The 13,309-nt window shown below is 56.7% G+C and overlaps 7 protein-coding genes across 7 annotated transcripts in view; 3 read left to right on the top strand and 4 right to left on the bottom strand.

The window, feature by feature from the left end:
• The window catches only part of PUNSTDRAFT_61123 (thioredoxin reductase), a gene marked incomplete at both ends in the record, with an annotated part of 1,712 nt that extends 1,065 nt beyond the window's left edge, over window positions 1-647 (bottom strand). Inside the window, 2 exons of the mRNA XM_007379937.1 lie at window positions 27-522; window positions 591-647. Of these exons, the coding sequence (XP_007379999.1) occupies window positions 27-522; window positions 591-647 (553 nt within the window). The remainder of the gene's footprint in view (window positions 1-26; window positions 523-590) is intronic.
• A 1,481-nt stretch (window positions 648-2,128) lies between these two features.
• On the top strand, window positions 2,129-3,968 carry PUNSTDRAFT_81659 (uncharacterized protein). The gene is made up of 4 exons (XM_007379936.1): window positions 2,129-2,537; window positions 2,682-3,005; window positions 3,096-3,448; window positions 3,535-3,968. Exons 1-4 carry the CDS (start codon window positions 2,191-2,193, stop codon window positions 3,711-3,713), a joined length of 1,203 nt encoding a protein of 400 aa, XP_007379998.1. The 5' UTR covers window positions 2,129-2,190; the 3' UTR covers window positions 3,714-3,968.
• A 685-nt stretch (window positions 3,969-4,653) lies between these two features.
• On the top strand, window positions 4,654-5,672 carry PUNSTDRAFT_97157 (uncharacterized protein; the record flags this gene model as incomplete). The annotated part of the gene is made up of 2 exons (XM_007379935.1): window positions 4,654-4,939; window positions 4,996-5,672. The coding sequence occupies 2 exons, from the start codon at window positions 4,654-4,656 to the stop codon at window positions 5,670-5,672; spliced, it is 963 nt and encodes a 320-aa protein (XP_007379997.1).
• A 604-nt stretch (window positions 5,673-6,276) lies between these two features.
• On the bottom strand, window positions 6,277-6,783 carry PUNSTDRAFT_42049 (uncharacterized protein; the record flags this gene model as incomplete). Its single annotated transcript, XM_007379934.1, has 1 exon — window positions 6,277-6,783. One exon carries the CDS (start codon window positions 6,781-6,783, stop codon window positions 6,277-6,279), a length of 507 nt encoding a protein of 168 aa, XP_007379996.1.
• Window positions 6,784-7,986: 1,203 nt separating this feature from the next.
• Window positions 7,987-8,741, top strand: PUNSTDRAFT_124289 (uncharacterized protein; the record flags this gene model as incomplete). The annotated part of the gene is made up of 2 exons (XM_007379933.1): window positions 7,987-8,208; window positions 8,259-8,741. The coding sequence occupies 2 exons, from the start codon at window positions 7,987-7,989 to the stop codon at window positions 8,613-8,615; spliced, it is 579 nt and encodes a 192-aa protein (XP_007379995.1). The 3' UTR covers window positions 8,616-8,741.
• Window positions 8,742-9,204: 463 nt separating this feature from the next.
• PUNSTDRAFT_124288 (uncharacterized protein) lies at window positions 9,205-12,280 on the bottom strand (the record flags this gene model as incomplete). The annotated part of the gene is made up of 14 exons (XM_007379932.1): window positions 9,205-9,281; window positions 9,333-9,374; window positions 9,431-9,564; window positions 9,646-9,694; window positions 9,755-9,833; window positions 9,896-9,972; window positions 10,065-10,215; window positions 10,328-10,380; window positions 10,622-10,771; window positions 10,902-10,968; window positions 11,153-11,286; window positions 11,349-11,509; window positions 11,557-11,695; window positions 11,782-12,280. The coding sequence occupies 14 exons, from the start codon at window positions 12,278-12,280 to the stop codon at window positions 9,205-9,207; spliced, it is 1,812 nt and encodes a 603-aa protein (XP_007379994.1).
• A 444-nt stretch (window positions 12,281-12,724) lies between these two features.
• The window catches only part of PUNSTDRAFT_81654 (uncharacterized protein), a 5,994-nt gene continuing 5,409 nt past the window's right edge, over window positions 12,725-13,309 (bottom strand). Inside the window, exon 7 of the mRNA XM_007379931.1 lies at window positions 12,725-13,276. The gene's annotated coding sequence lies outside the window, so the exon portion shown is untranslated. The remainder of the gene's footprint in view (window positions 13,277-13,309) is intronic.

Genomic DNA, 13,309 nt, shown 5'->3' with positions numbered 1-13,309 from the left:
GGGGGGTTACTGAGGAGGTAACTCACAGGTCGCTTCTTCGGCCGCGGAATCGCCTCCGCCAATCACGGCGAGGGGCTTGTTGCGGAAGATGGGGACGGCGCCGTCGCAGACGGCGCAGGCGGAGATGCCGCTCTGCCAGTAGGTGTCCTCGCCCTTGAGCCCGAGCCGCTTCGCGCTCGCTCCCGTCGCGATGATGATCGTGTCCGCCGTCTCGGGCTCGCCGCCCTCCTGCATCTCGCGCCAGTACCGGAAGGGCCGCTGGGAGAGGTCGAGCTTGGTGATCGTCTCGGTGATGATCTGCGTGCCGAACCGGAGGGACTGCGCGCGGAACTTGTCCATGAGTTCGGGGCCGAGGATGCCGGAGGGGAAGCCGGGGAAGTTCTCGACGTCGGTGGTGGTGGTGAGCTGGCCGCCGGCGGCGAAGCCGTTGGCCATGAAGCCCTCGAAGAGGACCGGGTTGAGGTTCGCGCGGGCGAGGTAGATCGCGGCGGTGTGCCCTGCGGGGCCCGAGCCGATGATGACCTGCGATGCGAATGTTTTTGTGGTTAAACGACCCCCCATGGATCGCTGCGGTAAGAGTTCGAACGTACGACTTTGGAGTGCATCTTGGACGAGCGGGCGCCTTTACCGTTGGTGACGGGTGCCATCGTGTGCTTTGCGCGCTGGATGTCTACAAGTACAGCCGAGGCCAAGGGCGCGATTCGGGAGAAGGATGAGCGGAACAGGGCTGCAAACGGTCGATTTATACGGCGCCGCGAGATGAGAAGGAATGATAAAGCAGGAGGCGGTCACGTGAGCACTCGCCACGCTCATCAGCGTTGGCCAGCCAATCCTGGCGCGGCGACCTGCTCTCCACCCGACCACGCTATGTCAGCGATGGGCGCGCAGATGCGCGAGTTATGTACGAGCTGCACGTTCAGGGAGATCGCGATGGTCATCGTTCTTCAAAGCTTCACTGTACTGAGCAGCTGACTTCGGTGAGAAACGGCCGAGTATAATCTTTTCTCCCGATATCTTCACAAGTCCTGTCCGTCATCCAACACGAACACGAAGGCAAACGTCAAAGGCATACTCCGAAGGCTCGTGTTCGTGATAGCAAGACCAGTACCGGGGATGCGAGCATAACAGCTCTGTTTCCATTTATTCCCCCAAGCCCATCTCCTCCATCCGTTTCGACGCCGAGCCTGTCTTGTACTCCGCCTTCATCTTGTATTCGTCCTTAAGGCATCGTCTCATCTGTCCACAGTTTCCACATGTTCGGTCGGCGTCCTCGTAGCATTCGTCGAGCACGTCCGGGTCCGCAGGGTGCCGGTCGCCGGTGTAGCGCTCGATGAGCTCCTTATCGTCGACCTTGGGAACGGAGCGAGGGTCGCGGTGGCTTCCGTGGTGCCAACGCGGTGTGAGATCGCAGTACTTTCTCGTCAAAGTTGGACTTTAGGCATCGGCACGTTCCTAAAAAGGGTTGTCATCTGAGCATCGCCCGTTGTTGAAAAATATGGGAGAGGAGGGCCCGCCTCGGCGGCGTTGCCCCGTGCACGCCAAACATGTTCGGTACCCGCAATCGCGGCAGCTCGTGTCCAGCACGTTCTCGCCGAACCCGGTCCCTGCGTCTTCGTCCCGCAGCTCAGTCCCGCAGCCGGTGCAGCGTGCTCTTGCGACGCCCTGTCTGTGTTCGGACACGTCTCCCTGCTCGAGCTTGCGCCGTGCGGCCTCTTCCTCGCGCCGTCGGAGGGTCGATGCGGGTATGGCGATGAGAATTTCGTCGCCCATGGGTATGTAACAAAGGTTTCAGTGATAGTGGGAGTTGTCTCAGGAGAGTAGAGGGTACGTTGGACGACTCGGAGCGTCCAATGCCAAATGCATGGCCCCTCCATCAATCTTTATCAGACCGTAAATGGTAAAGAGATGGCTTTATTCAGTCCAGGGTCATTGGACCGAAACTCGGTAGAGAGTGTCAACGTTCGTAGCAAGCGCCCGATGACGGAACGGGGCCTGCCAAATCAGGCGCCCACCGACCGCGGTCTCGAAGCGCCGTGTGACCTCTCACACATCCCTCATCGCCGTTCACAGCGACGAGCACCGAGTCTCCCTCGCTCCTTTCCTCGACGACGATCCCGACGACCTCTAGCAAGGCGCTACAGCTACAGTCTCCGGCCTTATCCCCACCAACCCGACCAAAAAACTCCAGCGATGGAGCCCGACCGCCGCTCCGCCGTCTCCTCGTTCTACAACCGCCCACGCACCTCGGGCGATGCGCTCAACGTCGAGTATCCCGCGTCGTACCCGCAGCCGGACCGCGCACGGAGGGACTCGTCCTCTACCTTTTTTGGCACCGGCAACGTCGCGGCGCCGCCGGCGGGCGCGGGGTACGCGAATCGGCCGGCGTCGTATTTTGACCAGGGGCCTAGGACTCAGCCCGTGAAAGGCTTGCAGGAGGAAGACGATCTCGGCGCGGACCAGGGATGGGACGTATACGCGGATTTCAACAACGCGGGGCCGAGGTACAGCCAGGCGTTCGGGCAGACCACTGCTGCTGGGTGAGTGGTGTGCGATCAATGCTTGGATATCTCTGTGCTTCTCTCGCGGCGCGGACGTGCGCATATATGCGCTCTGTCCTGCTTTCGTACTGTAGCTGAAACGTGTTTTACTGATCATCACCTCCCCCTTTCGTCCTCGTTCAGGTACCACCCTATCCCGACCCCGTCACCCGCCACGCCGACGCTCGCCGACACCAAGTACGAAGGCGACTACGCGCACCCGGCGCAGCTCGAGGGCGGGATCAACACGGGCGACGGCAACGTCGAACTCGTCACCGTGCCCGGGCTCGGTCCCGAATGGTCGAAGCGCGAGCTGCAGGAGATGACGAAGAAGGGGAAGAAGAAGGAGCGGAAGGAGAGCGCGCTCCAGAAGTGGAGGGAGTGGAACCGCGACCAGCGCGGGTGCTGTGGCATGCAGTTCATGACGAGGCGGACGCTCGTGTTCGTCATGTTCGGCGTCTGCGTCGCGTGAGTTTTTTATTTTATTTTATTTTGCGCGCGCTTTACTCGCTCGGGGTCGAAGGACGAACGATCGCTGACCGAGGAAACGTTCGTCAGCGTCGGCATCATACTCGCGTTCACGATCCCCCGCGTGCCCTCGCTCCAGCTCAACTCGGACACGCCGCTCGTCAACGCCACCGGCTCCTTCGCCAAGTCGATCCCGACCCGCTTCTCCCGCTCCCCGGCCAACTTCACCTTCGCCTCCGCGGCGGACATGCAGGTCGACACCGGCAGCAACTTCCTCCCGCTCCGGATGACGAGCATGAAGGCGGAGGTGTTCGACACGGACACGAATTTCAAGGTCGCCTCGGGCGAGATCGGGCACCAGACGTACAAGGCCAAGACGTTCACGCACGTCAGCCTCCCGCTCAACTTTACGTACGTCGCCGTGAACGACTCGGACACGACGTGTTAGTCTCCCTCTTTTTTTTGTCTTCCCCCTCGTGTTTTTCTTTGTTTTGTGTTCATGGTGCTGATGGCGCGTGCGGGGGCACAGGGACGACCTGGTACGACGCGTGCAGGAACAAGGCGTTCTACACCGACGGCAAGCGGCCGGGCCTCAAGTTCAAGCTCGTGCTGACGATGGACATCTTCGGCCTCATCGGCAAAAAGGTCTCCGCGACGAGCGTCACCAACGCGCCGTGTCCCGTCGAGCTGTCCCAATCGGCCCCTTGAGTTCTTCCTACCTCGGCTCGTCCCTCTTTTCCTTGTTCGGAGCAGAAACAGTAGTGTATTCTATATAATAAAAATCGCATCTACGGACCTTATATCGTGGACAGGTTTGCATCCCCTCACTATATCTAGCATATACGCGCACGCTCTTTTTTTTTGTGGACTCCGTTTGTCGTTTCTTTTTCTTTTGTCTTGTTTGACCGAGTACATGCATATTCCTTCGCATACCACACCGGTAGAGCCATAGGTGCATTCCAGACCTGCACGAATCGTCGGCCCCTGCGTTCTCGCTGTTCAGGGGATTTTCCCCATCAGGTCACGCCCGCGAACTTGACCCCGCTCGAGTCCGTCAACTGGGCTGCTCTTCACTCACGTCAAACTCAAAGCACAATGTTGAACGTGTGTCTGAGCGCCGTGTTACGATGCAAAGTGGTGTGCTCTCCGGCTCGCGTTCCCGATGGACTATCGGTACCCTTCGTCGAGCTCGTCGGCTTTGAACTCGTACTCGTCCGCCCGTAAACGGTCGACCCATCTGCCTCGGGCCTCGGATCGTCTGGTGGATCCATCTGCGCCTTATCAAATCCAACCTGCTGCGTCTCCTCGAGAAGAGGCTTGTGCGAGCCCGTGTCCCTGCCAGCAGAGCCGACCGTCGTCGTCGTCGGCCCCGACATGGGAGGAAAACAAGGAGGCGTTTTGGGCGAGCTTGTCACGGCGCAATACGGGAGCCTCGGCGCGCTCTGGAAAATGGGACGAAGGGGAAGCGGTCGGCGGTGATCCGTACGGGATCGAGAAGGAACCGACGCGACTGCCCACGCCCGACTACCTGAGAGACGAAGCTACGATTCCAAGTCGCTCGCCTCCTCCGAATTACGAGTCGCAGAGGAGAACCCGGTCTACCCGCACCTATCCCCGCGTCGACGATACGAAGAGAAACCCGTCTAGGATGCCTGAAAAACACCCTGTTTCTGACGACTATGCGCCCCATCTTCCGCCGGACATCAAGTACAAGCTCACTTCGAAGTGGCCAGCTGCCCGCTTGATCCCTCCCAGTCCGCCGACGACGATCTCATGGCGGTGGTTCGTTCCGTCGCGGAGGCATCGACGGGCCCAACAGAATGTGGAGGCCGAGCCCTGGAACATCTCCAAATGGTGTCTCCTGTTCTCTTCTCTGTCGGTCTTCGCGTACGGCATGGTCGGGCTGTTCTGTTTTCTAGCAACATGTTTTGATTGTGAGCGATCCTAGGTATCCAGACTCTTCCACTTCCTAACTTGGTATCCTCCGTAGCCTGGACCCACGCCGACGTCCTCCGCTACACCGACCCAGACATCCTCGCCCTCCTCGCCCTCTCCTCCGCCATCCTTCTCCTCTCCTCCGTCGTCGGGTTCTGCGGCACGCTCCTACACTCCCGCCCGCTCCTCGCGCTCTACGCCCTCTTCCTCTGGCCCGCCTTCGTCTCGCTCCTCACGATCGGCTACGTCGCGTACAAACGGGCCGCCTTCGCGCTCGACCGCAAGCTCAACCTCGCCTGGAGCGAGTGGTACACGCCCCTCGCGCGGCTCGTCATCCAGGAATCGCTCGCGTGCTGCGGCTACCACAGCCCGCTGCACGAGGCCGCGCCGAGCGCGTCGTGCTTCGCGCGCACCCGCCTCCCGGGGTGCAAGGGCCCGCTGCTCCGGTTCGAGCGGCGGGCGCTGGGCGCGGCGTGGGCGGCCGCGTTCGCGCTCGTCCCGCTGCACGTCGTCAACATCGCGGTCGCGCTCTTGTGCGCGAACCACGTCGACGGCGCGTTCGGGGGCAAGATCATGCCGAGGCGCTACTGGCTCACGGCGGACGACCTGAGGCGGGCGGGCGTGGACGACCTGGCGCCTTACGACGACTTGGCCGTGCCGGAGCTCACGAAGTTCAAGGTCGGCGGTGCGGCGCGGGAGGATAGGGAGGAGAGGCTGCCGTTGCTGGGATGAACTCAGAGCAGTCCGGTGGGCGGTTGGAAGCGGCTTTAGCTCGATACGCGCTCTCCACCGGTAACGGTTCATGACGGTTACCATAAACATCTTCTCCTCTGTTCCTCGTCAACTGCTCCATCGAGTTTCATCTTAGACTAGGGTGCATCCTTTTGAACACGGGCATGCTTCTTCTGGAAATCCTCTCCGTAATTCAACGGGTGCTCCATGACGACAACTTTGTCTCAGACGTTGTCCGCACCGACTGGAGACGATAGCTAGGATAGCATCTACTCTGGGATGTCTGAATGCATGTCATGCCTTCAAGGCCTTAGTCCAGGAAAATGCGATTGCTGTACCTGAACGACACAAAAGGAATTCGCTCTGGAAATGTCTGTCACCTCTACAACTGCGGAGTCGTGTTTTACTGCAGGAAACACCTGAGCACATGCAGATACATATTAGCGATGAGAGTACAATTATAGCAACATTTCCACAATAGGAGGGCATTTGGGATAGATCTAGTCCGACTGAGGCACGACACCAGGTACATGCCTACGAGGTGAATACCTGAAGGCGAGGTCAGATGGGCGAAATGGTAGGCCACGAAGCGACTTACTGCAACCTAGTTGGCGCGTTGGGGTTCTGGCCGACGGAACGGCAGAGGGATCCTAGTGCTGCTGGTGATGTGCTCGATGGCCAGGGGGCTCGCTTTGACGAGAGCATCTTTCATCATGGCGTCGAGCAAGTCGCGCATCCAAACCCGGCACCCGTTCACGTGTGACTTTGGGTTGTACTGGACGTCCTTCGCAAGCTTGCAGATCTGGTCGCGCTGGGCACGAGTAAAGTATCCGAGCAGGTACGTCTCGTTGACCACATCAAAGTCAGCGCGGCGGCTTCGCTTTGCGTGCTCGAACTGAAGCGAGCCCCATGAACCGCTCAGATGCAAGATTTCGATAACGGTTATTTCGGGAGTGTCCTCGTTGAACCAGAATAAGTGAACGTGTCTGTCTACGTCCGCGTTCGCGAAGTCCTTGTTGCGGAGCGCCCCTTGAATGAAAACCTTCTTCAGGGAGTTGTCGTCCTGAAATCTCTCCGCCATTGCGTGCAAGGATTCTCTAGAGTTGGACATTCTAGGAAACGGAAGCGTCATCAGAAGCACCTTCAAGACGGTCGGTCAACGGAACTTACTTTACAAGTGGAAGGAAGGGGATCGGGATTTATCTGGCTTTGGTACGTGAGGCTGGAGTCGTCTGGGAAGAGCCCGTAAGAGTTGATCCTCAGGAATTAATCGAGAGGACTTACGACTCGAAGTGTGAAGGCTGGTTGGGATGCATCTACCCAGCCTTATGGTGAGGGATTTATAGCCCTCGTTGAAGGCATGGCCGGGGTGTGTCGGTGGGCGAGCAAGGGTATCTGCCACGCCCTCGTGTCGGTGGGCGAGCGGAGTGTCGGTGGGCGAGCGAGGTGTCGGTGGGCGAGCGAGGAAAGGTGCCCTCCTCGACCATGCGTGGTTCAGGCCCTGCTTTGTGGCGCATGACCACCGCGGCCATGGTGTCTCACCTCTCGCTTAACCCTTGGTGTCGAGGTGAATGCGTATTCACTCCTGCGGATTATTTGAAGGGGAACCTGTAGATCCGTGGATGCTTGTTCGTCAATCAAAACATGCAGAAATAAGACAAAACGACATACTACGTGCACAATCGAAGTTCGTAGTCGACGATGAAATACGAACGAGCGATCATCCTCAATGTTCGGTGGCTCGTTGAGCGGTGATGTGGGAGCCTTGTTTAGCCGAGCGAGTGAGCATGAAGTGACCTGCATGGGTGGGGAGCATGCCAGCAATTCTCAGCTCGAATGATTTTGAGTCCTCGCCATACTTTGCCGGCAAGGACGAACAAATCATGGCCGTGCAGAACGCGCTCTCGCGATGGTCAGCATTTGAAAACGATTTCAGCACTCTCATTGCTCTCAATACCTCGAGTTCCTTGGCAAAGTAGTCCGAATCGGAAGCACAGGCAAGAGAGCAGCACGAGTATTTGGACAGTGCTGTGTATCCGATATGGTTTAGCGCAACGGTCGCTCAAAGCAAAGTTTGCGTTCAAAGGGGATGAATGGGAACCGTCACGTCACTCCGAGAATCGGAGAATCGCGCGACGTCACGCGTTTTTGCTACTGCGCCGTCGCGTCGTGACGGGCGTCGGCGCGTTGTGCCGCTTATAAGCGCTTCGTCAGGACTTTTCTCTAATTCACGCGTGTCTTCATCATTGACTACACCCTCAGCTGAGTCAGCTCCCCGAGAGCCTCCCCTCGAAACACATACCATTCACCCATCATGCCCCGCTATGGTCGTCGCCCCATGTGCGCATACGCTCGTGAAGAAGCCGCTCCCGTCAAGTTGAAGAAGCCGCGAGTCAAAGTCGTTCTGACGCCCGAAGAAAAGGAAGAGAAAAAGCTTCTTGCCGCGACTCGCAAGGAGATGCGCGAGAAGAAGAAAGTATGGGAGGAGGGTCTCGCGTCGGAAGGTCGCAGAGTCACCTACGCCATCGGCACGAAGGTCGGTATGCCACGGTCATCGAGTTGCGGCCGTCCTGACCATGAATGCAGGTTCTATTCAAGAGCGACGCGCAGAGATCTTTCGGCTTGACGCCCAAGGAGATACTGAGTCTCCCGCATCAAGCCTTTGCGGGCTCTTCAAAGACGGTGTATTCGCTTGACTCACTCAAGCAACTTGCGGAACGCAAGCGCGCCGCTCTCGGTCCAGAAAACTTTGACTACGACGCGCGCAGTATCATGGATGCCGCTGGCGGCTCGATGACAGATATCGGATTGACTTCGATGCTCACTGGCAACGGCGTGCTGGCGACGATGAAAGGGGAGCCACGGTATACGATGACGATCAACGGCACCAGGCTGACGCATCTCAATGGTCGTCCGGACAAGTATGATAGGATGGGTTACTAATAAGAGGTTACGGTCATACGCGCCATAGTTTATAGACATTACGCTCGGACTGGGGTAGAACGTAGCTCACTCCAGGATTATTCTTCGGCTTGAGATTGTACACAGTGCATCGACACATTAATTACTCGTTGACTCCAGGATTTCGTGGCGAAAGTAGCGTACTGCGAATCAGTCAGGCTGTCCGTTTGTCAACGTCGACAGCGATCTTGCTAGATAGTCGCATCGCAATACTGGTTAGAACCGACGCAGCGATCCTTCTTCCCGACGCCGAAGAAAATGCGGAGCCTTCCGTGCCAGACATTCGCGTGTTCTCCCAGGAACCTGTAGTCCCTCGATTGCCCAAGGCAGCTTGCAGACGCGAACAAGCCGCACCAACAGTGCGTTGAAATATCGTAGTTGAGAGCGTACAGTATCTCAATCGTCTGTAAGCGTACGTACACAATCCGACGAACTCTCTGTCCACTAAGATGACTTTTTCTTTTGTCTGTTTGTCACCGAGGTCCCCTCATACCGGCGACTAACCACACAATTCATCAGCTTCGCTGTCTTCCTCAAATTCAGCATCTCCATCTCTAGATATCTTGCTATCTTAACCCGGGTGGTAATGTTTGAAAAACCCCTCGCCATAATCGAGGAAAAGCTCCTTCCCCGCTTTGATATTTCTCTCTAGCATACACACCATCAGCTACTTGGTCCAAATTTAATCAGAGTACGTACCTGCAAAGAAGCCTATACGAAGAACATTATTGACGAGCACGACTATATAACCCGGTCAATGGCTTTTGACACAAAACGATAAAATATGTTCAACATACTTCGCGCGACAACGTCCGGATTTTTCGAACGATGGTTGAGGAAGCGCGTCTCGTTGCCTACCGTAGCGGCATCCACTGTATGCCGGTCTTCCGTGAGTGAAAATTTGTAGTTCATCCCATATTTCTCGAGGATTCTGAATAAGATGAGTTAAAGGATCGGCGCAATGGCTGACATCGCCCGACTCGAGATCATGTGCCGAAAAAGGATAACTCACTCCGCAGCTTCCTCCTGCTCGGCGGGGTTCGCGAGGTCGCCTGTGTATTCTGGTTACAAGCAGCTGACACTCAGCAGGAGTCGGCTAACGTTTGCGAAGAGAGGCGTACCCCCGAGGAATCTTCCTTTAGGGATTGCTGAAGTGCTGAATGCACCCAAGCCATATAAGCCAGGTTTGATGCATAGCGGCTATGCCAAGAACAGTATGAACTGATGCGGCCATACACGTATACCCAAAGCGGGAGACGAACCTCTTGTATCTGCCGTTGGATGTTTGAATTTTGGCAATGTCTGCCCCTATCTGAATCGGGCCTTAGCTCCCAATATCCTAAGTACCATATGTCAAGAGACGACACAGACGTTTTCCGCTTGACGGCAATGAGATATAGTGAGAGCCGTGGCAAGGTTGATGTCACGTACCCACTATCGCAGGACTTGCACACCTCTGGGTCACATTCCATGCCCGCTTTGTCACAGGGGCAGGAGCTATTGTGCTCGCATGGCAGCTGCGTGTCTTTGCCATTTTCTTTGCCCTTTCGCCTACATGTACAGCCCTTCCACCTCCTTCCACCTATGCAAAGCATGTACATCTTAAGTCCGGGCGCCAGACCATCGGCGGAAGTACTGACAGTTGTGTCCATTGCAGTAACAGCTTCGCTGGCAGTGTATAGAAGCGAGCGCACATTGACAATTGTTCTCGATGCTGCATAGTCCTTCGTGCTCGCATCGTGCTTCACTGTGAGTCATTAGCAGATACGCCCATGTCTCAGACGCTGTCGGGCGGAAGGTAGAGGGGCGCATACATGGTCTCTCGTACCATCTGCACCTCGTCCGTTGTCTGCACATCAAGCCATCGTCGGTTGCCTGTTTATAAAGTAGTGAACGTGCACGCGAGCTCAGAAGTCGCAGCGTGTACTCACACATCTCGTCACAAGCGCATCGACTTCCGCAATGCACCCCCTCGAGTACGCACTGACAAATGATCTCCTGGGCGTCATCTTTGCAGCGGAGTCCGGGGTGATTGCACATCACCAATGTGCCAGTTTTGCCACTAAAACGCGATTCATTACTCCAAGGATACGCTCGAACGACATCCACCGGTCCGTACATTTGATTCGTGCGTCCACCTGTAGGCCATGCAAACCAATGAGGTCCGTGACCGGAACAAGTACACAAACGGCTCACGATTACGCAAGACATCCTTCTCCCTCCTCTCCCTTGCTTCACGTCTTTCTTGTTCAGCCTCTTGGGACGTACGACCATCGACCAACAAACCATCCTCCATGCCAGCAAGGATGTGATCGTCTGGGTAAATCCTTGTGCGCTGATAGAACACTTCGTTGCATGGTTGCCTCAAAAGCAGGGAGAGATTGCATGGTGTGGCATCAGGTTCTTGCCGCAGAAGCAACTCGAGGCTTTCTTCAGCACTTTCCTCCCATTCAAGCGTTTGCTACAGCACGGCTTTGCGTTATGCAAGTACGCATCTTCGTATAGCGGGATACACATACTGCCATGGTTTCAGGGTCAAACGTTCTCAGAGCAAAGCACTCTGAACCGCAGGACTCCATATCCGGGGCACGTTCGAGCCACATTGCATTTGTTATCGTCGGCTTCTTGACGCGTGGGTCGAAGCCGGTGTCGACTACGATCAAAATGCGGATTCGTGTCAACGTTCAACATCAGTCCAACGGAGTTGAGGCGTACCGTGCGTCAAGCACCGAAATTGAAGGCAGTTCAAGTTCGGACAAAAGTGGCGACGCAGCCATTCCGTCCTGCCAGGGAGATCCATGGCATCCGGGAAGTATGTGCGCGCGGGAAGTGGCGCGTCCGGAAACACGGGATCGCCTGGCCACGGTAGCAGGTCGCTGTAGATACATCAACAGCGCTGCCTCGAGGACAGCACGGAGCTGACCGTTGCGATACATCCCATAAGAGACCGCCTTCCGCGTTGCTCCGGAGAGGCGGCAGAATCCCCGCCTCGTCCACTGTGTCCATACTCAGCCTATGTCGAAGCACGAGCCGCCGTAGCGTCTCGTACTGAATGATTTCGTCTAGGGTGAGTACCGTCATGGCGCCCGAGGATCGTCAGCGACCAATTCGGGGAAGGGTCAGGTAGTCCCCGAGCGGCGGTGCTTACGATCGGGATCTATCATATCGTCCATCCAAAGTAGTTTCGGGAAGACAGAAACGTATGCTTCTTGCTCGAAGTCGGGATCATCTGCGTACGGGATGAACGCGAGCGTCGTCGAGTAATCGAGTTCCAGCGGCCGCCAAGCGATGTTCACGTTAGAAGGAGCGATCATCTCATAGCGTTCGTGCGGCTGCAGAGTGAGCGAGCTCCTGAGGTCCAGTATCTCCGGTTCAAGTGTCGTAGCGGACTCCGTGCCCGGCACACCGGATACGAGGTCCCAGTCGGCAGGCAGCAGCGGAGGCGGGGCATCAGGCAAAGGACCGGCCAGAGCTGCGAGTTTATCGCGCGCCACGGTCTTCTTGCTGTGATAGAATTCCTTCCACGTATGCCAGTAAACCGAAGGGATCAGGATATCGAGCGGGATAGACGGCACGACCTCGACGATCTCATCATCTTCGCTGGAGACCGGGTCCAAAGCACCGCGCACGCTTGTCGTCCTGGACATATCGCGATACCAAGGGGGGGTACATCGTCCATCTGCAACGTTTCTCGAATATAAATGGACAGAGCTAACACGTTTCTCCGAGAGCATGGAATGCGGAGCCGTCGCTGCCGCAATATTGCCACTAGCCTCATGGCCAAGGCTCGTGAGCAGATTCTGCTAGATTCGGTCGTCTAATCTTGCGGCGTGGGCGATCGCGCATATCGTGGTTGACGAGAAGCGAAGATCTCCCAAAGCGAGGGCACAATGGGAGATTTGAGGAGATTCCGAAAGCTCGGATTCAAGCGGGAGCAAGGACGAGCCCTCCTTCCTTGGAGCGTTCGCACGCGTGAACGTCGACGAGCATGCATATGCATGGCGCGTACGCTCAGTCAACTAGTCAACCCATCTCAGTTCGCAGCGACGTGAACACACATTGACGGAGCTTGCATGATGCATATATGCTAAAAAACGTTCGGATGTGTGCTAAAAGAATTGACAGTCCTCCAGGGGGAGATGGTGACAGCGAAGCCTCAAAAAATCAGTCACGGACGAACAAAGGGACTTTCAAGAGACGGCGACGACGCATTACATCCGTTTGACGGGGGAATGAAGATAATAAATAGGTATATAGACGAGGGAGAGGGGTTTCGATATAGACGAGGGAAGAACTAAGAGTAATGATAGAGCACTATCCCGCAAGGCCGCACCGAATCACCAAAAAGACACAACACAGTGAAAAAGAGGATGGGAACGTGAAACATCAAAAGGTAGGGAACACACCGACGAGGTGTGCGATCCACCCGACCCGTCTCGCGAAGAAGACGACGGGACGAGGTGTTGGTAGACGCGAAGCCGGCGCGGTGGGGTGGAGGGGTATCGATGCATCATCCGAGGTTGAGGTCCGGTACGCCCATGCCGTCGGTCGGTCGTCAATCGTCGGTCGTCGTACAGAGAGAGAGACAGTATTCCTTTCTTTGCTTCCGGGTCGGGGTGGTCATTCGTGTCTGGTCATCGCAAGGGGGGGGGGGGGGGGGGGGGGGGGGGGGGAAA

Source organism: Punctularia strigosozonata (genome assembly GCF_000264995.1).
Source record: "Punctularia strigosozonata HHB-11173 SS5 unplaced genomic scaffold PUNSTscaffold_2, whole genome shotgun sequence".
NCBI lineage: Eukaryota > Fungi > Basidiomycota > Agaricomycetes > Corticiales > Punctulariaceae > Punctularia > Punctularia strigosozonata.
Note: the sequence above shows the minus strand (reverse complement) of the source record. Positions and strands in the feature narration are given on the sequence as shown.

Excerpts from the sequence above, each read along its gene's own strand:
- PUNSTDRAFT_81659 (XM_007379936.1), top strand. The coding sequence starts at position 2,191 with ATGGAGCCCGACCGCCGCTCCGCCGTCTCCTCGTTCTACAACCGCCCA. Across the intron at positions 2,538-2,681 it reads GGGCAGACCACTGCTGCTGG|GTACCACCCTATCCCGACCC; the intron begins GTGAGTGGTGTG and ends GTCCTCGTTCAG. Across the intron at positions 3,006-3,095 it reads ATGTTCGGCGTCTGCGTCGC|CGTCGGCATCATACTCGCGT; the intron begins GTGAGTTTTTTA and ends AACGTTCGTCAG.